Source organism: Enhydra lutris, unplaced genomic scaffold (assembly GCF_002288905.1).
Source record: "Enhydra lutris kenyoni isolate GAN:26980312 unplaced genomic scaffold, ASM228890v2 scaffoldscaffold92, whole genome shotgun sequence".
Classification (NCBI taxonomy): Eukaryota; Metazoa; Chordata; class Mammalia; order Carnivora; family Mustelidae; genus Enhydra; species Enhydra lutris.
The window spans coordinates 3,300,744-3,324,914 of record NW_019154176.1 but is presented as its reverse complement, the minus strand read 5'-3'; the positions used below and the strand labels follow the sequence as shown (position 1 = coordinate 3,324,914).

The following is a 24,171-nucleotide window of genomic DNA, read 5'->3' as shown; positions in this document are numbered from 1 at the left end:
TGAGCTCAGAGACTATCATGAAATTGCACTTGGATACAACATAACTGTGTTTTGACAATAGCGTGATTGTCTCTAGTCACAGAGAGATACAATGTAACTGAGCTCAGAGACTATCGTGAAATTGCACTTGGATACAACATAACTGTGTTTTGACAATAGCGTGATTGTCTCTAGTCACAGAGAGACACAATGTAACTGAGTTCAATGTCGATAATGAAGTTGTACTTAAATACAATATAACTGTTTTGACAATAGCATGACTATCTCCAGTCACAAGGGGATTCACTTAACCACAATGTATCCAACCAAGCTTAGGCCACCATGACTCTCTAACCCTGGCTACAATGTAGCTAGAATCAGTTACAACATAGTCTTTAACTATATATAATTATGCCTGGTTACAATGTAACTCTTAGTTTGGCAACCGGCAGGACTCTGTGGCTGACTATAATATCGCCACTTCCTTGGTTATAGTATAACTGAGCTGCCTACAAAGCCACAATGTGATGAGTTGCCTCTTGGCTACCACCAAACTCTGTTCTTAGACCACAGGTACCAATCTTGCTACAATGTAACTAAATTTATATTAGATGTGATTCCAATGTCCCCACCCTTGGTCAATAGTAGAGCTATTTCTGTGCTTGAGGATTGCATGGCCCTGGGCTTGCGTTAAAGCCCAACTGTCTGCTTCACTACGGTGTGCTGACCTGGACTGTGTTTACAGTGAAATGGTCCAGCCTCAGATAGGCCTAACTATTCTCAACTACAAGGTGACAACTACATTGCAATATTTCCCCGGCTGTTCAGCTCCAAGTAACGCACATAATTCTACCTATTGTCACTCAGATTGAAACCCTACTCCTACCACACCTCTCCTGGCCAACTGATACCTCTCACCACACATGCACACGTTTCCCATGAAACTGGTTCCCCAGACCCAATGCCAATGACTCATCCCTACTTGCAGGCACCAAGTATCACGTACCTTCACACCCCGAGGTCCAGGATAGCCCGGGGGTCCTGCAGACCCTTGTGGTCCCTGAGATGGAGATAAGATCAGAGCCATCCTGTTCTTCCCCCACTCCATGGTCCTGGTGCCCTCATCTCTCTCCTCATGAGTCTTGCCTATCAAGCTCATCCCCAACCCAGTCTCTCTACAGGCCACTTACCTGGGCCCCTTTCTCTCCTGTGGGGCCCTCATGGCCTGGGTGACCCTGAGGAAAGAATTCATCAGAGACAGATTTGCCATTCAAATTCCCAAGCCTCCTCCTTCTCCCTCCTTTTGCCTGCACCCAGTTCTCACCGGAGGGCCATCAGATCCTGGAATGCCTGGAATTCCTGGGTTCCCAGGGGGACCCTGAAAGAAAATGAACAGTAGGGGGAGTTTGGCATCTCACCAGGAACAGCCTTACTCAGACCTGCAGCTACTCAAGATAACAGAACAAGCATATCCCACAGGCTAGGAAATTTCTTCCTAGCTCTGCCCAGACTTGCTGTGTGACCCTGGGTAAGTCCCCTTCCCTCTCTGAGCCTCAGAAATCCTCCATCTCCGGGAGAGTTTAGACAAGGGAGGTAAAAACAGTGTAGAGGGGAAAACAAACAAACAAACAGTGTGTGGGTGGACTCCTTAGCCACATCCTTTTCTTTAGAAGTGCCTCTGTCTTCATCTGATGAGAGGTGAGCCCAGGAAGGCATGGGGTGACCCCCTATGTTCTACAAATAGTGAATAGGTCCAGAAGTGGGCCCCTTGGCCCAGCTAAGCCAATTAGATTTTCTTCTGAAATTTTGAGGTAAGCGACACCTCACTTCATAGAAACTACAATCAGATGGATTTGGGTAAAGAAACTGTAAGGTCAAGAGGAGCTAGGGGCTGAAATTGTGATTAAAGCAGCACAAAATTGTGTAGAAATAGAACCTGGGAGTGAGGACAGACTAAGATATGTGGAGAAACAAGCCTGTCTGCTGGGGGAGATGGAATTGATGTGCACAGGAATAAGATGACACCACAGGCCCCCAGAGAAAGGGCTCTCCTGGCCCATGGGTCTTACTAATATTTGTGATGACTGGCATCTTTGGGTTCCCCTAAATTCTGAGAATATCTCCTTATGTGATCTAGCTTTGGTGGATTTCTGTTTCTCCCAACCAACCCTTCCCCCCAACAATATTTTTTAAACTCTGGGCTTGTTTAAGGAATGTTACAATTTATCATTACCCAGGGCTAATAAAAGGGTCCTAGTCGGGGAGCTTTTCCTACAGACAGAGTTGAAGGAAGAAGACAGGAAAGGGTGGTGATGGGTGGGGCTGTCACTCACCTTCTCCCCAGGAGTGCCAATAGGTCCCTGAGGGCCAGGGAGTCCCTAGGGACATAAAAAAAGAAGGTAAAGGTGAGGGCACCTGGGTGGCTCAGTGGGTTAAACCTCTGCCTTCGGCTCAGGTCATGATCCCAGGGTCCTGGGATCGAGCCCCACATCAGGCTCCCTGCTTGGCGGGAACCCTGCTTCTCCCTCTCCCTCTGCCTGCCGCTCTGCCTACTTGTGATCTCTCTCCAACTGTCAAATAAATAAATAAATAAAATCTTTAAAAAAAAAAAAGAGGTAAAGGTGGGGCACCTGGGTGGCTCAGTTTGTTGAGTGTCTGACTCTTGATTTCAGCTTGAATCATGATCTCAGGGTTGTGGGATTGAGTCCCATGCTAAGCATGGAGCTTACTTAAGATTTTCTCTGTGTCCCTCCACCGCTTGCTCTCTCTCTTTAAAAAAAAGGGGGGGGTAAAGGAAGGCAAAAATGGGTAGTGAGCTGGGAAGTGGAAAGGCTGAGAGTGGTCTATGACCTTAGCTGACTACTGCCACCCCCAATTATTGAAAATGATAGCTCAAACCTGGGACCCGGGATTTCCCTGCTGTCCTGGAGGGCCTGGTTCTCCTGGAGGACCCTGCGGAGAAAGGGGAGGTACTGTGAAGCTGGAAGGGATCATGGTGTTGAAGTGTCAGTGAAGTTGAAATAGGGGTCATGAGAGTGGACAGGGATATGGATGGATGATCATGGAGTCAGGGCATCAGAAAGTGTTAAGGGTCAGAAGGCAGAACACGTACCACATTTCCTTTGGCTCCTGGAGCACCATCAATTCCAACTACACCCTGGGGGAGGAGAGGGTGTGAGACCCGGGCAGATACCACACAGGAGCCTGAGTCTGAGACACCGAGAGGCACAGGTGGAAAGATGAGCGGGCAGAGAAACCAGGTAACAGGAATGGACATGCAGAGGGGACAGAGGTGAGAAAAGGACAAGCAGGGATGTGGACAGAAAGTGACATTCTCACCGGCCGTCCCAGGGGACCAGGGGAGCCTCTAGGGCCGATCAGTCCTCGGGGGCCCTGCAAGGAGGTAGGAGCATTATTCCAGCATCACTGCCCTGATGCCCCATGAATCGTGACTTCTTCCCCTGTGCCAGGCAAAGGATCCAGAGGTCCCTGATACTCACGGGCTCCCCAGCCTGGCCAGTGGGCCCCGGAGGTCCTTCTGCTCCCTGCAGGAAAGCATTCATCACTTGGTGAGGGGGGAAGAGAAACACTCAGAAAACCACCTTCCCTTTGTCTGGGGAGACTTCCAAGGCACCCCAGAGTCAGAGCGTGAGGCAGTGACCAACAGACTGAGCACATGGGATTCAGTCCAGGCCCCTGACCCCAATCCTGTACCTGCAATCCTGAGTCTCACCTATTAACTCTGGTACTAGCCCCCAGCTCTCCATGTACCTTTTGGAGCCCCACCGAGGCTAATGACACATGCCTCTCACCCTGTCCCCTGAATACTCTATTTCTCTCTGACCTTCATTCTGGCCTTCTAGCTTCTAGACCATTCTGTCTCCTCCAAACTTACCTTCCCACCATCCTCTCCTGGGGGGCCAGGTTGCCCCACATGGCCAAAGTCACCCTGGAGTTGAGAACAGAGGGAGTTCAGAGTGGAAACGTGGGGCTGGTCCAGGAAAGGATGGGATGAGAGCTCACACACAGCGATGGAGCCTCTGATACTGGGGGTGGAGAGGGTACCATGGATGGATATTGGGAGGCCTGGTATGGTAGAGGGACCTCACACACTCACCCTTTGGCCCTTCTCTCCAGGCAGCCCTGGCAAGCCATCAAAACCCCGATCACCCTGCACAAAGAGACACCACCTGAGCCCTGAATCCCTGATCTGACAGTCCCGCCACATCCCAGTCCTGACCTTATCACCTACCTTAGGTCCTGTGTCCCCTGGGAGGCCCCGAGCACCATCTGCTCCAGAGCGGCCCTATCAGGGAGGTGACAGCATCAAGATACCTATTACTGTTTGTTGAGTACTTTCCTCCTGCAGAATCCTGGGGGATTCTCTGTGTACCAGTTTAACCTCCCAAATACATCTTGAACCTGTCCATTAGTCTTTACCTCCAGGCCATTTGCTCTAGTCCATGTCACCACCATCACAATAATTAAAATCTTCAGTCTCCATTAAGTGTCCAGCTCTGTGTTCCTCGTTGCATTTAAAACTGTCTGGAATTATCTTGTTCATCATCTCCCTCAGTGCACCAGTCTTTTCCTCTGCACGTGCTGTTCCCTCTACTTAGAATACCCTTTTTCTCCTATTCACCTGGTTATACCTCAGATCTCAGTTCAAGCATCATTCCATCTAGAAAGTCCTCCTTGACTCTGTGACCTGGCCAGATACCTTTGTGACACACTCAGTAGAGCTGCTATTCTCTGTTCTCAGTGCCCTTATCCCACCAATGACACCAGCAGACCCTGGGGGCGAGGAGCCAAGGCTCATGTTGGGTGTTGAGGGATGGATGAGAGATGACCTAAAGACCTACAAGTTACTCACCATCTTTCCCTCCCGGCCAGGGGGCCCAAGAGGTCCCTGAAGGCCTCGGGGACCCTAGGAGAGAAAAAAAGGAGGAAGAAAAAGGAGAGGAAGGACTTACTTTAAATCATTCTCTAGGAAGGGCAATAATTACAAAGGTATCCTCAGCCCCTTTGTCATTGTCCTTAAAAAGCACTTCTCTGAGAGAAGGTCCTTCCCATCCAATCCTGTCCCCATCCCCACCAATCTCACCTGTGGCCCCATTTCTCCCATCTCTCCTTTCTGACCAGGATACCCAGGGAGACCCTTGGAGGAAGAGATGAGGTAATGGAGTTAGAAGGAGGGTTCCCCCTCCGCTGAGGTATCCCCCCTCCTCCATAAAGACTCCTTACTCACCACAGGGCCTGGGCGCCCAGTGAGCCCTACTGGGCCAGGAGGACCTTTCATAGACAGCTGGAAAGATGGAGGGGAACAGAACTTCAGGTCTCCCAAAAATACCAACACCCTTCCAAAAGGCATCTTCAGGAGAAAAATATCCCCCTGCCTCCTGACTAGCCTTCATTATTCCCAACCTGTCACTCTCTCAATGTCCTCCCATTAGCCCCTGTTGGTCCCTGATTCTCCTCTACTCACCTGAGCTTGTTGCAGTACTGCCTGAGCCTGGGCTTGCTGGAAGGAGACTGGGGGTCCTTTGAGGGAGCTGCTTGCAAACTGGAACTAGGGGGCAGCTAGTTGTGAGGGAAGCCCAAGGAGAGGTTCCCTCCCCAGTCAGGACTAAACCCCCAAGGATGTGCCAGCCTATCTCCCTCTTACCGGCATCATGATCACAGTGCCTGGTAGACCCCGGATCCCATCAATGCCAGGGATTCCTGGGAGGCCAGCCGGACCCTGAGAGAGGGAGAGACACAAAGGGGGATGGAGGGAGAGAGATGGACATAGACAGAGATAAGAGAGTTGGAGGGGGAGAGGGGAGCAAGATGGAGAAAGATGGAGGCAGGGAGAGCAAGAAAGAGATTAGGCAAGAGAAAGACAGAGAGAAGGAGGGAGAGTCATAAAAAGTGGCAGAGATGGAGAGACAGAAGACACAGGTAGAAAGATGGAGAAAAGGGGACAGGGAAAGACAAAGACAGAGGGGGGAGAGAAAGATGGGGAGGCAGAGGGATGGAGGCAACAGAGAAAGACAGAGACATGGGGAGAAAGAGATGAAAGACACTCAGGGATAGAGACAGATGGAACAGAAAAGCAGGGGAAGGCCCCCAGAGAAAGAAGATGGGTGACAATTCACAGATGGGGAGAGAGATGAGTGGGTTAGGTCAATGCCATCTTCAGCATGATGTTCTCAGTCCCTGACTCTCAGATCCACATTCAGACATACAAGTTCCCAATTTCCACTTCACAGCCTGAAACCTCACTCCTCCCAGAAGGATATAATCCAGAGGGAGTTTCTTACCGGTAGACCACGGTCTCCAGGGAATCCTGGGGGACCAGGGGGGCCTGAGGGGCCAACCACCCCCTGTTGAGGACAGAGGAACCAAAGTCATAAGAAATGCAAAGCTTGAGCCAAGCCAACTTCTAACCCACCACTGACCCTGACCCCTTGCACACTTCCTTACCCATCACTGAGCCATTCTCTGACCCCTCAAAACTATACTGACCCACATCTATCCCCCACTTTACATCCCAACCCCTATTTTGACTCATCCTGTGAGCTTCAAACATGTAATAATCTTTTAATGATATGACAACATTATACCCCAGCCCTTCACCCCAAGGGCTCAAACACCCCAACTAGAAGAGAAAGGAAAGGGGAGGAATGCAGCCATGACTCACTCGGGGTCCTGGGGTTCCTGGAGGTCCCTCAAACTGCTGTCCCTGAGGGAGAAATGAGTGTGATCCCCACTCTAGCCCAGACCCCTCCACCTCCTTCTAGCCCCAGGCCCCTCACCTGTTCAATCACTGCTGGTTCTCCTTTCGCTCCTTTCTCTCCAGCACTCTGGGGCAAGGGAATGAAGAGGAAAAAAAAAGATGTGAGTCTTGGCCATCATCAAGGAGGAGAGTGTGGACTTTGGAACATCCTAATCCTGGAGCTGCCTCTCACTACCTGGATGATGGGCAGCAACTTATTCAACTCCTATGGCCTCACCTGTAGAGTCAGTAGGTGAATGATAACTGTATATATCCCATGGGAAGAAGAATAAATTAAAACAATGGTTAGGACATAACAAGCACTCAGGGTGAGTTGGCTATGATTATTCCTCTCCTCCCCTGTCCAACATCAAGGCTAGAACTTGGCTCCTTCCCTGTCTGCACTATTTTCTTAAGCAACCTTATCCAATCCCTTGGCTAAAGACAGCATCACTCTGGTGTTGATTTCCAAGTCTTATCTCCAGCCTAGACCATGTCCCTTGAACTCCCAAATCCTCTAAGCAATCACCCACTTGACATCTCCATTTGGATGCCAAGCAGGGGCTGCCAATTTAACACACCCAAAACGAGATTCTTAAGATTTCCCCCCTGCTTTTCCTTTAGGCTTCTCCATTTTATTCAAAGGTGCCACCATGCATCTACCAAGTCATCCTTGCATCTTTCTCCATCTCCAGTAGCAAGACCAAAATGGAGCATGGTCCAAGTCTGTCCACTTCTCTCTATCCCCACTGCCACCACCCTCATCCAGGTCCCCAGGCTGTTGTTGCATAGACCACTGGTTTCCCTGCTGCCCCTCTGGCTCCCCCTACAGTCCATATGCTGTTCAGCAGCCAGAAGGAATTGAAAGCTCCAGATCAGATCATGCTCCGTTTCAAGTGGCTTCTCATCTTGCTTGGACTAAAAGCCAAATGCACCATCCTACCCACAGAGCCATCCGTTAGCACAGCTCCTGTCACATTAGCATCGTGCTAATATTTGTTGACTACAGTGGGGTGGTGGGAAGGCATTCTAGGCAAAATAACAAGAAAGTAGAAGAGAAAATATGGGAGGCAGCTCCAGGCAGGACTCCCTGCCACTTCCCATCCCCCCATAGCCCAAAACCTCAGACTCACAGGAAAGATGTGGAACTGAGGCTGTGATGGCAGTTCTGCTGCCTGGAAGTCAGGGCCCATGGTGGGGCCATCTCCTTCTTTGTCCTCTTTGGCTAACTTAGTCTCCAGTGTTCTTAGTTCGGTTCCATTGTCAGGGTCCAGGCCCCCCTGAGAACATTGAAACAGACCAAAGTTTGCCCCTGGCCTCCTCATTGTCCACCACCACCACTGCCCCAGGACTTTCCTTTCCAGCCCCGTCCACTTCCCATTGACCTCTAGTATGGTGACATTGTGGCCAATGGTCACAGAGGTGGTGATGAACAAAGGTGTGGGAGTCGGAGGCAGAGTTGAAGCTGGTGTCTCTGTTTTGGGGCTGTGGCTGGAGGTCTGCAACAGGAACAGGAGTATCAGTTCTGGGGTTCAGTCCAATAAAGACAAAAAGAGGAGATAGGCTCTGCCCCCCAGGAGTGCCTTATCTGGGGATGGGAACAAAGAATTCACAAAAAACACCAGAGGGGTATAAGGTAGGGGGCTGCCCAGTGGAGGCAAATGTGTGCTGACTAGACCAGAAAAGCCAGCAGGGGGAGGCTTCTAGTGTGGAAGAGGAGCAAGGCTGAGCCAGGTCTGGAGACCTGGAAGGCAGAGTAGGACTGGCTCCAGAGCCCAGAGATCAAAGTCAAGGTCTAGTACTCAGGGCCAGACTCCTGGAAGCGTATCCTATATGTCTTCTCCCAAGGCAGAGCTCACTGGTCAGCCAGGCAGGCCTCAATCAGAGAAGCTTGGACAGCTGCAGAGGAATTTGGTCAAGGGCACAAAGAGGGTAAGAGAGGCCCAGGTGAGGGGCTGGGACTAAGGAAGGAGTTGGAGAGGGGTTCTTTTTCTGGGCCTGAGTGGTCATTTCTTTCTCTCCACTGATGCTGAGAATAGATGTAGTGCAACCAATGACTCTCCCCAGCCAAGGACCTCAGCCAATGGCCTGCACCAAGGATGACCCACCAGCTAACAAGCCCCTATTAATGGCCTCCAATTATTCCTACAGCCAGTGGCCCATTATTAACTCCAGTAACTCCAATTAATGACCCCCATCAATAACCCCTGACTAATGATCCCCACTAAAGGACTTAACCAAAGACCCCTCCAACTAATAACTCACATCATTGATCTCACAGCAGTTGCTCCCATAACCGTTGACCCATCCATGGTCCCCCAGTCAATGGCCCCAACCAGTTATTCTCCCATCCAGTGACCTCCCCAACTAATGACCCCAACCAGTGACCTCCTCCATAATAAGCACTAGCTAGTGGCCCCTCAACTAATAAGCCCCACCAGTGACCCCTTAATTGATTATTCCCCAACCAGTGATCCTCTAACAATGAACACCCATGAATGAGCCCAACTCTTACTCCCCAACCAAAGACCCCCAAACAGTAATTTCACTAACCAATGACCCATCAATGACTTCCTAACTAATAGCTCATCAAGGACTCCCAAACCTATTATCTCAACCAGGACCCCTTGAAAGTCATCCCTTCAACTGATGATTCCAGTTGGTGACCCCAGAAACACCTTTTAATCAGTGGTCCCCTACGGATGACCTACCTTCCCAATTGATGATACCTAGCAATGACCTCCTACCATTAACCCTAAATCAGTGATACCAGTAACACCAACAGTGGTCTCTATCAATGACTTCCAACAATGACCTTCACCTAGGAACCTCCCAAACATCGACCTCAATCAACATCCCTATAGTGACCGCCCAACCAGCAATCTCTTTCATTGAAGCCAAATAATGCCCCCAAATTAGACTCTCCCAATGAATAACCCTCACCAGTGGCCCCAATGAGTCAACCCCAAACAATGATGCTCTAACTAATGAACCCATTATTCACCCCAGCTAATGGCTGCCCTTAGTAGCCTTCCTCAAAAACCCCTTAACAATAAGGTACTCATCCGGGTATGCCCCCTTCCTCCAGCCCCTAAAACTAGATGTTGGGGGGCAGATATGGGAAAACTCATAGGACAGTACCAGCCCTCCCCTCCACACACACACAGTTATGAGTCAGCTGAGAAGAGTCAAGGTCAGGGACTGGAGACCAAAGGCAGAGAGCTTGGATTAGGCACCAGCAATCAGTGCGAATCAGGGACCAGAGGTCAGGCAAAAAGCAGAGGTGAGTAACTGCAGATCCCTTACCTCTTTCTCCAGGGAGCCAGGAGGTGGGATTGGGGCCAAATTTTCCTTGTTCTTCTTCTTCCTGCCCTTCCCCTTCCGACCTTGCCCTTTTTTCTTCCCTTTTCCCTTTCCCTTCCGACGAGGAGGAAGAGTTTCTGGCTCACCTTGGGGAACCTGGGAAGATGACCCCCATCAGGTCTAGAGCCCCACAATGGAGGCTCCATTACTCTGTCATCTGGGACCATGCTGGCACATGGCCCATTGGTCCTATGTTTTGAAGCCAGGGCTCACTCAGCCCTGTGACCTAAGGTCAATCATATGATCTGGGCATTGGACTCACTGTTATGTGACCTGGGTCAAGGTCACTCATGCCTAGGATCTTTCTGAGGGCAGGGGTCAGAATTCACTCATTCCTGGGACCTGGAGCCAGGGATAACTCAGCCTGTGACCTCAGGACAAGTGCCTCACTCACCCCTGTGGTGGTAGGGTCCGGGCTGTCACAGCCAGGAAGGTATCGCTCACAGGCCTGGAAGGCAGCCTGGGGATCTGGACTTATCAGCAACTCCTGAATATCTCCCTGGGGAGAGGATGGGGGTCAGGGATGGGAGCCACAGGCTGACTCTGACACCCCATCCCAAGCACCAAGTCTCCCTCTACCCAGAGCAGCCTAAGTACAAGGAGGGGGTGGCAATCCCTCTGCCCGTCAAAATTGAGAGTAGGAAGATTCTATCAGGGTCACGCCAAATCACAACCGCAAACCACACCCCACAACATCTGTCTCACCAGAAGCACATTATTCCTTCGCTCTCAGGCACATGGTGACCCTTAATACGTGCCAGGTGCCCTTCCAGGCTTTGGGGATAAGGAGAAGAACAGGACGGATGTGGCCCCTGGCCCACGGGAAGGGACACATATCACAACCACACACAGCACAGTCACCACACCAAAAACACCTCTGTCACCAGCCACCCAAAGGCACGCCTTGCCAGCACCCAGCATCACAACCACCCGCAGACAGTTACACATCATAACAACCAGAGCCGTCTGTGTCCCCAGCCTACTCTCCCCCAACAAGTCAAGTACGCGCCATCATGCATTATCATTCTGTGACTCTACAATCTCGCACACCATGAAGATGCACACTGGACAGCTCCCTTCTCCTATCTGCTCCACATTCAGGCTGTGGACAAAACTCCCACCCACCCTCTGCCTCGGTTTCCCCTATCACTGAAGCCCTACCTCAAAAGTCTCCTCCCCGAGGTCTTGGGTCCCCAGCACAGTGAGTCCAGCTGTGCTAATGAATCGAGGCCCCTGGCCCAACACGGGGGGCTGAGGCTCACAGTCAGCCACCAGAGTCACCATCCCGCCATCCACACTGACTGCCACACGGTGCCACCTGCAAGGGGAAAGTCTCAGTGGGGGGTGCTTCTCACCCCACTTCTCTCTGGACCCCAACTTTCCCTATACTCACCTGCCATCCATGAGGTTGACTTGCTGGGGGAGGGGACTGAAGGAGTCCCCTAGGAGGCTCAGAGCTGGCCCCAGAGCCAGGCCCAACTGCCGAGTACCACCCTCACCATAAATGGAGAGAAGGACAGACCGGTTGGCTGGCTGGCCCCGCAGGGTGATCAGCATGGAAAAGTTCTCAGGAAACTGCCCATCTGAAGGGGCAGAGGGAAAGGGGCATCTCAGATGGTCTAGCAGTGACCCATGCTCCCAGAATGACCCCCTCCCACCCCTCCTTCCCTGACTCACCTGGAAAGAGCTCCCACGTGGGGATGCCAAGTGTACTGGCCTTGCCAACCCTGAATGCCCGATCGCCCTCTGGGGCCCTCTGGGGGCAGAGGCCAGGCCCCTCAAGGACCCCAGCCTGGCCTCCTCTCACGCCCAGGGCCTTCAGCACATCCACAGGGCCTGCTGTAGAGAGAAGCCAGGGTGCAGGGCAGTTAAAACAAACCCAGCACTTCAAGTGAGTAGCTCAGATTTGGGGAATTCAGCCTCCCGCTGTGTTTGTGGGTCCGGGAGAAGGAGCGGGCCTGGGACCTGCACCCATCTCACCACCCCACAGCTGTTCGAGCTTCATCAGCCTGTTGACTCCTGTTTGGTTTTTTTTCCCCCCCTTGGTTTTTTGGTGAGGGAAAAAAAAAATGCTGACCTACTTCTGGGATGAATCAAGGCTTCCTGGCCTGAGCCCCGGAGCCAGACTGTCCCCTTCTCTGTACTCCCCCACACCAACTGACTCCCTGGGGCTTCTTCCCCAGCCTGAAGCCCCCTGCCAGGGGAAACCCACTTGGAGAGGAGGGGCTCCTAGTGTGGTGTGTTTTTCCTCCACTTTCTCCCTCCGACCTCCTCCTTTGACCACCACTTCCTCTGAACTCCTCCTCCCTGACCACCATCACCCGTGATCTGCTCCCTTTCACCACGACCTCTCCTGACTTCTTCCTTCTGACCTCCTCCTTGATCACTATCACCCATGACCTCCTCCTTCTGCCTATCCCAGTCTCCTCTATCTGACCTGTGACCTCCCCATTTTATCACCCTCTCTAGCCTCCTCCTTATGACCACCTCTCTCTAATAACCTCCTGACCTCCTCCCTCTGACCCTATTACTCTCATCCCAGGAAAGGAAGGAACTGGTCTGGCCCAACCAGATCCGAATCCAGGCCATCCTACCAGCCCCACCCCACACAGCAGGCCAGTGCTAAGTGGAACCACATGGTTTGAGCGGGGAGGGTGGGGGCTTCCCCTGGGCCCAAAGCCCCTGCCTGCTCTCCCCTCCCCCCAGCAGACTGTCCCACTGACCCCCTGACCCAACCCCTTGGCAGAAGCCAGTTCTGTCAAATCCACCCATGACCTCACCCTGGGGGAGTTTCTGCTGACCTCACCAATGGGAGTCAGGGTGGGGGGCCAGACTTGGGGGAGATAGGGGCTTGGATGAGGGACCCCCATCCAGCTCCTCCTGGGTCAGATCCTTCATTCTCCAAAACTTACAGACTCCTATTCCAGCCTCAGCTCACTCCTGCTTCCAACCTCCTGTTCTTTCTTTCTTCTCTCCCCCTCCCTGCCCTCTCTCTCTGTCCCACTTTCTCTGCTGGTCTTTCCAGGTTCCTCTCTGCGTCCAACTCTGAATCAGTGTCTCTCTTTCTCTCTTACTTCCTAACTCTCTCTCTCTGTCTATTGGTATTTCATATATATATCTGTGTAGATTACTCCCCCCGTCCTTCTCTCTCTCTCTCTCTCTCTCTCCATCCACGCCCCCCAATTCTGCTGCTGCCACCAGCCCCCACTCTAATTGCCTGTTCTCTGGCTGGGCTGTTATTAAGAGGTATTTGGGTTACAGTCCCCTGGGACTAAGATCTGAGCTCCCAGGCTCTGTCAACCACAAGGGTCACTCCCCCACAGAATGATTATCCCAGCTGCCCCCTCTCCAGGCTGCAGCCCAGCGGACAGCTGAGATCCATGACCCCATGCAGTGTGGCTCTCCCCTCACCCAGACCCCTGTCTCTATGCTGTGGGAAGGAGTAGCCTCTCGCCTAGCTGCTCATTCACATTGAAAAAGTCCTTCCCAGCACCTAACCCAAATGTCTCCTGCTTCAATCTTGTATCTCCTCTGTAATGACCTTTCAGAAACTGACTGCCCTTTCTTTTCATGGCTGGCTTTGTGACAAGGAGACACACAAGAGGCATTGAGTCCTGCCTGCAGGCCCAGAGGGTGGGGGTCTGCCAGGGACCCAGCCTGACCTTCCCCCACACTCTCCCCTGTGTTGGTCAGGGCCCCAGGGAGATGTCGGATGGGGTCTAGGATATGAAGGGAGGTAGGCAGGCACTAGGTTGGGATCTCCTCAGAAAGGTAGGAGAGCATAGGTGTGAGTGTATATGCCATTGTACATGTGCATGAGATTGTGCAAGTGTGTCCATGACTCTTTATGGACCAGGGAATGGCTGAGCATGTGATCTGTGGATGTGTGGTGTGTGCCGAGTATCTGGCCTCCAGTGGGGAGATTAGGTGCGGGTGTTCGGTGAGTGACTGGACGTGCATGTGGGCTGGGGTCCTGTCAGTGAGCAGGTGGGTCTGTGATTGTAACAGATGAGACTGGAGATGCGGGAATGTGGTTATACGTGAGAGTATGGCCACCTCGGCAAGCGGGTGACAGGCTGTGAATGCTGACAGGGTTGCGTGGATACCAGTGGAAGCCTGTGCCAGGGCTGCAAGGCGTAGGAGGGTGACAAAGGCTGTGACCCTGTGGCGGGTGGCTGCTGGGGTTGCCTGGGGCGTGGGCACCGGTGTTTGAAAATTCCTGGTGTCCCCGAGGGCTTATATTCTGAATGGATGCCTGAGATTGCACGACTGTGGGGATGTGTGAGCATGGGAATGGGACATGGGCCAGTTTGGGACAATCCACGTGAACAGGCACCTCCCTGGACTCCAGAGAAAGTGAGAAAGTGTAGGACGGGGTGTGTGTGTGTGTGTGTGTGTGTGTGTGTGTGTGTGTGTGTGTTGGGGGCTGAGTTCACATTAGGGAGGGACTTCCAGGAGTGCCTAAAGCCCAGCCTCTCTCAGACCAGGGATGCCACTTGAAGGACCTTCCCAAACCCTTGGGCGCCCCCAACCCCGAACCCTGTGGGGCGGAGCGCGGCGTCCAGCCAGAAGCGCGCAGCTGGGCGTGCGTCAGCGCTGACTCACTCGTCCGGCGGCCCCCGGGACCCCTTGAGGCCCCTGAGAAATTCCTCAGGAAAAACACCCGCGGCTCGCTCAGCTGGGGGGAAGAACTTCCACTTCCGCCCCCGCCCGCGCTCCGCCCCGCCCCGCCCCGCGCCCCGCCCCGCCTCGCCCCTCACCGCGGCCCTCCCGAGGTCCTGTCCATGGTGCTGATCGCGGCTCTGGGGAGAGCAGGGTGGGGGAGGGGAGAAATGGGGGCAGAGGAGGTGGGGGCGCGCCAATTGGAGACAGAGGAGGAAGAGGAAGAATACGATGAAGCCATTAGGGGCGATGCAAAGGAAACTTTGAATCCCCGATTAGCCCCCTCCCATACTCGTCCCCATTCAGCATCACCCCCAGAATCATCCGCTCGCGTCCTCATGGGCCATTTTTTACACCCCCAAATCACAACCGAACCCCTCATCGGGTCACCCAAAGACAATCACACGCGTAACACGATTATTCTCTAAGTCAGCCCTACACAGACACACCCACAACTCACAATCACACAGTTGGCCAGGGATCACCCATCACACATTCATAACATAATCGTCAACTCCCACACACATTTTCACTTCAAATGGCCTCACACACATTGCTACACACACACCTATAAATTGCATTCACTCCAAGGCATCCACCAGTAAAACTCGGTCACACGTATCCCCTTCCCCCCAGCTGTCACACCCACAAATTACCCAGAGTCGGATACTCGCGCCCAAACAGAGCACCCCAGCCACTTGCTACACTCACGCCCCCCTTGCACGCCCCCCATTCCTGACTCCACCCCATCTTTTGGGAGCTCGCTAGATCCTGCCCTCTGGATCCTACTCCTGTCTCCTTCTTTCCGGCTCACCCGCCTGCGTCCGGAGAAGAAGCTGCAGCGAGGCCAAAAGCAGGCAGAGGCCGGCCCGCGGCTGGCCCAGGCCTCCGCGACTCCCCATCCCGGCGGGGCCCACACGCAAGGCGGGGACCGGCCGGGGCGTCTACGGGGCGCGGCGACTCCTCGGGCTCCGGGCACTCGCTCTCCGCGGCCGGCTCCACTCGGATCGGCAGGAGACTGCAGGAGACCCCGCCCTGGCCTCGCCCTGCTCTCCCGCGCCCGGCCGGGCGGGGCTCGCTGGAGGAGGGGGGGTGGCTGACAGCTGGTGGGGGAGTTGGGAAAGTTTGTGCCGAGTGCTGATTGGCCGGCTAGGGCTGGAGCCCTGAGCCGGGAGCGGGGGCCCTTCTTGTCCCACCCCACAGTGGAGGAAAAGGGTCACTCCCACCCAGCCTTAGAATTCGGGGCCCCAGACTTACCCCAAACCCTTTCCTCCTAACAGGCCCCCTCAAAACAGATGTTAGCCCCATTCAAACCTTCAGCCTCCATCAGCCTCCACCCAGACCCTGGAGTTAAGGCTTTATACAGCTTTTTTATACCAAATACTTTCTGTCTCACCCAGGCCCCCAGAAGGGGTCCCAGCCTGATGCCAAATTTTCACCCACTTGCTTTACCCCAGTGCCTTAGACACAATGGAAGGTACCAGCTTCCTCCCAGTCCTTCCCTTTGGGTGTCTAAATAAAGAATCCTCATCCCACCCCCAGTCTCATAGCAGATTACAAAATGGAGTTCCCAGCCTTACCCCAAACCCTCATTTCTCCACCCAAATTCCAGAATTGGATGTCCTGGCCTCACCCCCAAACCTTTGACACGAATTCCAAAACACAGTCCTCAATTTCTCCCAAACTCTTAATCTTCAAATAAAGGGTCCCATTTCCATCCCTAGCCCTCTCCTCCCTTCTCCCTGATTCAGGTCCCCGAACAGATGTCTTAGCCCCAATTCCAAATCTTCACATATGCCCCCATTAAATGGGGGAAGTCTGGCCCTACTTCAAAGCAGGGCACTGCCTTAGGGAGAGGTGGATACCTGCCATTCTTGGAGTGAGGTAGAGCTGCCCTTCACCCTACTGGGACCCCCCACTGTGAAGCTCCCTCATCCCCCCCCCCCCGGGGGGGTCACATGGAGCTGTCTGTGCAATTGAACAAGCACAGACTTGTGGGATCTGAGGGAGCTTCTGCACGGAGAAACCTAAGGGGCGTTTCCTGGGCCCAGAACTGCCCCACCACGGGGGAAGAGGGAGAAGCTGGCAGTGTCTCCCTCCCAGCCTCTGGTTCTTCGGACAAAGAGTGTCTGTGTCCCTAGAGAGGAGGGGTGGAGCCCCATCTGGCCTGAGAGTTGAAAAGGGGGCAGTGGGGTGGGGAGAAGAAAGGGAATCTCCCCAAGCTGCTTCTTCTCCCTCCTCAGGGACCTCAGAGGCTAAGACTTCTCCTGCTAAAAATTCTCATAGAGTGCCCTGCCCTGCCTTGCTGGGAAGTTCTTCCTGGTCTACCCCCATCATCTGACGTATCTACACCCATTCTCATGTTTGAAAGGAGCCTTCTGGGACCACACTCTCTGCCACTTTCTCTCACTCTCTGCCTCCCATCAGAGATTCTCTGCCCAGAATTGACAGGAAGAGAATGCCCCTGCTAATTCCCCCACCCCCGAATGATTTACAGTCATAATAAAAAGACCCTAGTTGTGAGTGTAGCAGTGAGAAGAGATTTTTAACAGATAAAAGAAAGAGGCTATTTTGAGGTTAAAAGATTTCCCCCGCCCCCAGCTGCCTGCCCAGGGTCAGTTCAGAATTGGTGTCTTCTGGAGCCCCTTCACCTTGCAGGGGAAAGATGGGAGGGTGTCTAGGAGGTAGGGGGGATGAGGCTAGGATGGGTGGCAGGAGTCAGGTGCTGGCCAGCAGAGGTCACCCATCCGGGGAGGGATCAACATGGCCGACGCACCCCGGACTGTACTGATCTCAGGCTGCTCCTCAGGAATTGGGCTGGAGCTTGCAGTGCAGCTGGCTCATGACCACAGGCACCGCTACCAAGGTTAGAGGCCCAGGGTGGGGCTGGGAGGGGCAGGGGTGGGCATTCTGAGGACCTTCAGCCCTTCTGGCACCATTTCCACTAGCCCATCCCATCAGCTGTATGTGTGGGCTTGAGGGGGACAGAGGACACATGGAGGCCCCCTTCCCACCTCTGCTCAGGAATTATCCCCTCATCCAACAAATATTTCTTGTGCACCTACTGGGTGCCAGGCACTGTTCTAGGTGCTGGAAACACAGCTATGAACAAAACAGACAAAAATCTCTGTCCTCAGCAGTAGTGTAAGGAGGGAGGGGAGCAAGGACAGACAATAAACAGACTTTTTTTTAATTGTATAATATGTCTAATGCTCATAAGTGCTAAGAAGCAAAGTAAGCGTGGTGTATGGTAGGAGGTGGGGGGGAGCGGGGGGGGGTAGGTGATTTTTTTAAAGGGCTGGTGGGGAGGGGATCCCTAAGGTTCCTCTTGGGCATTCCCTAGGACTCCCCTCCCCCACCTCTCCCCAGATTACTGCTCCAAGATAAGCCTCTTAAGTGAACCTGACCTTGGGGGCTTAAAGGGGGCCTCTAAATCTAGGGACTTAGCCTCCAGCAACTGGAGTAAATTGCCTCGGTCTGCTCCACCCATGGGAACCTCTGACCCAGAGCAGGCTGCAGCTGAAGTGGGTAAAGGGCTGCTACTTACAAGGAGGTTGCTGGGGGCAAGGGCATTGCCCCAGTTGGCAGAGCAGCTTCTCCCAACCCTCTGCCCTCTGTCTTAGAGACACACACAGCCTTGGATGGGACGGACCGAGTGCCAGTGCGCAGGGAAGTAGTTGTGCTGTGTGTGTCCCTGTGACACTAGTCACAGCCCTGGACAGGCAGATGAATGTATGAAACTGAAGGATGTTTATGGAGTGCTTACAATGTGCCAGGTTCCGATCTAAGTGTCATGCATCTAGTAAGTCATTTAATTCCCCAATCACCCCTATGAGGTGGCCACTATCATTAGCCCCACCTTAGAAATGAGGAAACTGGGCCACAGAGTGCCAAGGATTCTTGCCCAAAATCGCCCCGCTGGAAAGTGGCAGAGCCTGGATTTGAGCCCAGGTAACCCACACCCTGGGACCACAGTTGTCACTTATGGAGATGCATGTGCTCCCATTCATCTGTGCGATGCCCGTGAGTCACACAGGCCCACAGACTATATGAACACGGCCCCTGGCGCTGTGCATGCATGATCATGGGCACACGCATGAAGGATACAAACATGTACAGAGGGGTTTGAGCTCAGCACTCCCACAAACCGAGGTTCAAATCCCAGTTCTAACACTTACTAGTGGTGGGACAGGCAAGAAACTTCATTTTCTTAGCCTCAGTGTGTTGATCTCTGTGATAGGGACAGTAACTTTACCTACTTATTCTGGCTACTATTGCTAAAGAACAAATCATTCCAAAATTTCTGGTGTAATAGGACAATGGTAGTCACGGTTTACAAAAGTCATAGTTTACAAAAACTCATGGTTTTGTAAAACCATGGTTTTTGGTTTACAAAAGCCATAAATTTGGAAGGGGGCAGCTAGGTGATTATTGCTCAGGGTCAGAGGCTACAACTGGAACAGCGGGGACTAGTCACAGCCCTGGGCAGGCATCTCTCCTCCTTCTAATAATGTCAGGCCTTCTCCATGTGGTTCCTCTGTCTGGCTAGCTTGGGGATTCCTCCCAGCATGGTGGCCTCAGGATAGCTGGGCTGCTACAAAGTGGCCGAGGATTTTAAGAGTGAACATTACAGGGCTGCCTGGGTGGCTTAGTCAATTGAGCATCCAACTCCTGATTTTGGCTCACGTCATGGTCTCAGTGTCATAAGCTTGAGCCCTGCATCAGGCTCCGTACTCAGAGTGAAGTCAGCTTGGGATTCTCTCTCTCCCTCTCCCTCTGCCCCTCCCCCATTCCTGCTCTCTCAGTCTCTCTCAAATAAATAAATAACTAAAATCTTTTAAAAAAGAAAAAGAATGGAGCGCCTGGGTGGCTCAGATGGTTAAGCATCTGCCGTCAGCTCAGGTCATGATCCTGGGGTCCTGGGATCAAGCCCCGCATTGGGGGGGGGGGTCCCTGCTCAGTGGGGAGCCAGCTTCTCCCCCTGCCTCTCTCTCTTTCTCTCTCTCTGTGTCTCTCATGAATAAATAAATAAAATCTTGGGAAAAAAAAAAAAGAAAAAGAATGAACATTAAAGCAAACAGAGCAGAAACTGCAATACCTTTTCTGACCCAATCCCAGAAGCCACACAATGTCACTTTCACCGTGTTCTGTTAGTGCCCAGCTAGACACCAGATTCAAGGAGAGGGAAATGAGATTTCATGTCTTGAGGGAGAACAGCAAAATTCTCAAAGAGCATATGCGATGAAAGATGCTGTGGCCATCTTTGGAAAATAAGCCCGTTACCTTATCATAGGGTTCTTCGTGAGGAGTAGAGACAATGCTTATAAAAGTGTGTAGCACAGTGTTTGGCACATAGTAGATACTCAATAAATCGCCAGTTCTGTGGCTGATGTAGATGTGGCTATTTGTATTTCCATGTACACACAACGCACATATATTGACCCTAGATGTGTATGCATTTCTTTTCTCAAGGCCATGTGTTCTCTATTTATTTTATTGCCTTACTCACTGGACTATAAATTCCGTGAAGGCAGGCACTTTGTCCACCTTATTTCATGCAGTCGTCTCAGCACCGAGAATAGAGCATAATGTGTACTAAGTACATGCTCAGTAAATGTTGGATGGAGGGATGGAGGACTAAAGTGATGAAAGGATGGATGAAAGTACATGTAAATGTATTTACACTATATGCATTTGTGGTTGTATAGTAAAATAGGTGTGTAAACCCGTGGGTCTCCATCCCTCTGTGACGGCTCATGCAATATCATGGAGATATGTAAGTAAATGCACAGGGGAAAGGAACCCAGTGCTTGCCCCAACTCTGCTTTCTGTCCCCAGTGGTGGCCACCATGAGGGACCTGGGAAAGAAGGAGACACTGGAGGCAGCTGCTGGGGAAGCTCTGGGGCAGACCCTCACCGTGGCCCAGCTGGACGTGTGCAGTGACGAGTCAGTGGCCCAGTGTCTCAGCGGCATCCAAGGAGGGGAAGTGGATGTGCTGGGTGAGACTGAACAGCCCCTGGGGTCACCCCCCCTTCCCTGACCTAAGCACAGGTCCTCATTGTAGTGAATCCTCTCCAGTGTCTGAGCACGAGCCTTCTTGCTTCACCAGCAACCTCTAGCCCTGGACAGAAGGTGTAGGCAAGCTGGCTAAAAGCCCAGGGTACCAGTTTATTAGGGTTACAAGAAATAAACTGAGTCCCGGGGGTAGGGTAGATTTTACCGAATAGAACACCATATGGTGTTCTGTTACATATGGTTTTTCTCCAAAAACCATATGTTGGAAAAGTTACTTTGATGAGTCATTTGGGAAACCGAGCATGATGTAGAAGCAACACATGATCTCTCAAAGACCTTCTGAGGAGGGTGGGTGTGGCTGTTTTGATGCAAATTGGGGTCAGAGCTGAATTGCTCTTGCATTAAGGGGAGGCTGCTCCCAGCATCCCTTCCCCCCACCCGGAGTCCAGGGTCCTCATAACAAATGCTAAACTATATGTAAAGATCATCAGGGTTCCACAATTGTCCACTCAGGATACTCTGGACTGGCCCTGAATTTGGAGTAGGGGGTGGGATAATTCAGGGAGTGTCCCTAGAGGAGTGACACTAGAAGGGTTGGGGGGACTTCCAAGTAACCTTCAGTCCCCTCCTTAGTGAATAATGCTGGAGTGGGCCTGGTGGGGCCCCTGGAGGGGCTCAGCCTAGCTGCCATGCAGAACGTCTTTGATACCAACTTTTTCGGGGCTGTCCGTCTGGTCAGAGCTGTCCTTCCTGGCATGAAGAGAAGGCGAAAGGGCCACATTGTGGTGGTCAGCAGTGTCATGGGGCTGCAGGGTAAGCCCTGGGGACCCACCCCTGGGAATCCTCCTAGCATCTGACCCTCCCCAGGCTAGAAGAATGGCAAATAGGTTTTGGCTCATATTCCAAATGAGCTTGTGTTGAGAAGGATTCTGAAGCTCTATAGGAAACATTTGTGGATTAGATTATGTAGGCCATGCTGCAAGAGCTAAGCAGTAGTGTTGTAAATGCTGCAACGGCCATCCCCATCCAGCATCAGTGCTACTTCTGGACACCTCTAAGCCCAAGGCAGGGCTCGAACTCACAACCCTGAGATCAAGACTTAAGCTAAGATCAAGAGTCGGATGCTTAAGCGACTGAGCCACCCAGGTGCCCCAGAACTCCTTTCCTGTGACATTTTCTTGACAAATACCTCTAACCAAGCCCCAGAGACATCTAGCTTTGGAGCTCTGAGGTTCTGCAGAAAAAGAGACTAGTGATCGTTTAGCGACATCTGCCATGAGCCTACTATGGAGGCCACTTATTTGCCATCCATGCTCCTGGGTCTTTCCTCCTTGAACCCCTCTAGATGCCCTTCCTCCCCCTGGAAATTCCCTGGGATCTGCCCTTACCTCCTCAGCAGCCTCCTGAAGAATCCACAGTATTTGTGTTTTTTTTGTTTGTTTGTTTGTTTGTTTTAAGAATCTACCTTATTTGTTACCCCACCATGGGGAATCCGTAACTACCAATCAGTCCCATCCCTGTGGCCCCTCTTCTAGCTGTAGCTCCTGACTTCAGGAGCCACATTCACTCTTAATAAGGACAGATAAGAAAGCTGCTGAATAGTACTTGCCCTCAGGGACCCTGGCAATTCTATGCTCAAGTGACTCAGAGGTTTAGAGGATGGACGGAAGGAGGGTTTTCCAGGGCCAAGAGCAAATGGAGCACAGGGAAGAGGCAGCACGTGGCACCCCAAGACAATCTCATCCTAAGCATATGGGCTCATCCTTCAACATATGCTCCCATCATACATATGTACACTCATCCTGTTGGCCTTAGATATCCCCCCCATTCTGATCTTTAAACCCTCTTTGCTCAGTCTCCTGAAGACCTCATGCCCCTCTGGTCCCACAAGCCTGTCGCCCAGACCCCAAAGGGCCCAACCTCCTCCAATCCTCTCAGGTGTGGTGTTCAATGAAGTCTATGCAGCCTCCAAGTTTGCCCTGGAGGGATTCTTCGAAAGTCTGGCTGTCCAGCTGCTGCAGTTCAACATCTTGTGAGGCGGGCGTTTGGGTAGTGAAGGGGGAGGAATGGGAGACGGTGGTGGAGAAAGATGAGGGAAGGGGAGGTGGTGAGAGGATGTGGGCTGGGAAGGCCGAGATGGTGGGAAAACAAGGCAGCGGTGAGAAAGTGGAATCAGGAATGAGGGAAAGGGAGTTACTGGAAGACAGTGGAGGAGTATGGGGGATGGGCAGTGGAGAAGCTGGGGGAATCAGGAAGGATGAAGTAATGATGAGAGAAATGGGGGGAGAGAGGAGAAGAGGGACCGTAACGGGGCCGAGAGTGGGTTGGAGTACCAGACCCCCTACCCCTACTGATGTCCCCAGCATCACTCTGGTGGAACCTGGCCCAGTGGTCACTAACTTTGAGGGGAAGCTCCTGGAGCAGGTTTCCACAGCCGAGTTCCCAGACACTGACCCTGACACCTTGCACTACTTCCGGGATTTCTACCTCCCTGCCTCCAGGGAGCTCTTTCACTCTGTAGGACAGAGCCCACAGGATGTAGCCCAGGTGAGTGGGGAACCCAGAGTCCCAAGACATGGCTCAGATATATGAGGGTGCCCCACCCTGCAAACCACCCCCCCTCCCCGAATCCAAGAGCTCAGGGATCCACCCCATAGGTCATTGTCAAAGTCATCAGCTCCACCAGGCCACCCCTGCGCCGACAGACCAACGCCCGCTACACCCCACTGATTGCGCTCAAGACTGTAGACCCCTCAGGCAGCCTGTATGTACGCACCACCCACTGCCTGCTCTTCCGCTGGACACGCCTTCTCAACATTGGCCTTCGATGTCTGGCCTGTGGCTGCCTCCGCTTCCGAATATGGCCCCGGTGAGCAGAGCCTCACCCAACTCTCCCCACCTCTGAACAGCCAGGTCTCTTCAGTTTACACCCATCTCAGAGGCCAGTACAGACTCTTCTCTCCTACCTTCCTTCCTCCCTTCCTTCCTTCTTTCCTGGGCATCACTCTGTGCCTGGGCATTGCTGGACCCCAGAAATTCCTCAGCATCCATCCACACACCCCTCCATGGTCAGGGCTGGGGCAGAAAGAGGAACGCTTGGACTCTGGGCTGAGGAGCCCAGAGTAAGGACCTGGAGCTATGTCTGGCAAAGCAAGGGAGGCTTCCTGGAGGAGGCAACATTGTTGCTGGACCTTGAAAGATGAGATAGACTGCTTCATTCAACGTCTGGACTTTATTATCTTGGGCCTGGGAATATAAGGGTGATCTAAAACCCCTTCCCATAGAACTGAGTTGACTAACGGGTCTTCGGACTTTTCTGGTCACACACTCTGTCAGCAAAATGTTTGTGCACTCACCAGTAGTGCATGTATATTTTTTTCATAAAATATGTATT

The 24,171-nt window shown here is 52.5% G+C and overlaps 2 protein-coding genes across 2 annotated transcripts in view; one reads left to right on the top strand and one right to left on the bottom strand.

Moving 5' to 3' along the window:
• The window catches only part of LOC111162468 (collagen type V alpha 3 chain), a 36,947-nt gene extending 21,284 nt beyond the window's left edge, over positions 1–15,663 (bottom strand). Inside the window, 27 exon segments of the mRNA XM_022526905.1 lie at positions 986–1,039; positions 1,170–1,214; positions 1,304–1,357; positions 2,313–2,357; positions 2,878–2,931; positions 3,092–3,136; positions 3,319–3,372; positions 3,480–3,524; positions 3,875–3,928; positions 4,097–4,150; positions 4,232–4,285; positions 4,853–4,906; positions 5,084–5,137; positions 5,228–5,284; positions 5,465–5,548; positions 5,645–5,719; positions 6,282–6,344; positions 6,662–6,703; positions 6,777–6,824; positions 7,870–8,016; positions 8,122–8,235; positions 10,043–10,195; positions 10,494–10,598; positions 11,261–11,417; positions 11,493–11,682; positions 11,777–11,935; positions 15,576–15,663. Coding sequence (XP_022382613.1) covers positions 986–1,039; positions 1,170–1,214; positions 1,304–1,357; positions 2,313–2,357; positions 2,878–2,931; positions 3,092–3,136; positions 3,319–3,372; positions 3,480–3,524; positions 3,875–3,928; positions 4,097–4,150; positions 4,232–4,285; positions 4,853–4,906; positions 5,084–5,137; positions 5,228–5,284; positions 5,465–5,548; positions 5,645–5,719; positions 6,282–6,344; positions 6,662–6,703; positions 6,777–6,824; positions 7,870–8,016; positions 8,122–8,235; positions 10,043–10,195; positions 10,494–10,598; positions 11,261–11,417; positions 11,493–11,682; positions 11,777–11,935; positions 15,576–15,663 — 2,148 coding nt within the window.
• A 1,802-nt stretch (positions 15,664–17,465) lies between these two features.
• LOC111162376 (retinol dehydrogenase 8 (all-trans)) lies at positions 17,466–23,650 on the top strand. Its single transcript, XM_022526754.1, is given in 7 exon segments — positions 17,466–17,505; positions 17,508–17,627; positions 20,600–20,761; positions 21,411–21,590; positions 22,716–22,809; positions 23,141–23,324; positions 23,435–23,650. Coding segments are annotated over 7 exon segments (996 nt in total).
• Positions 23,651–24,171: the final 521 nt, after the last annotated feature.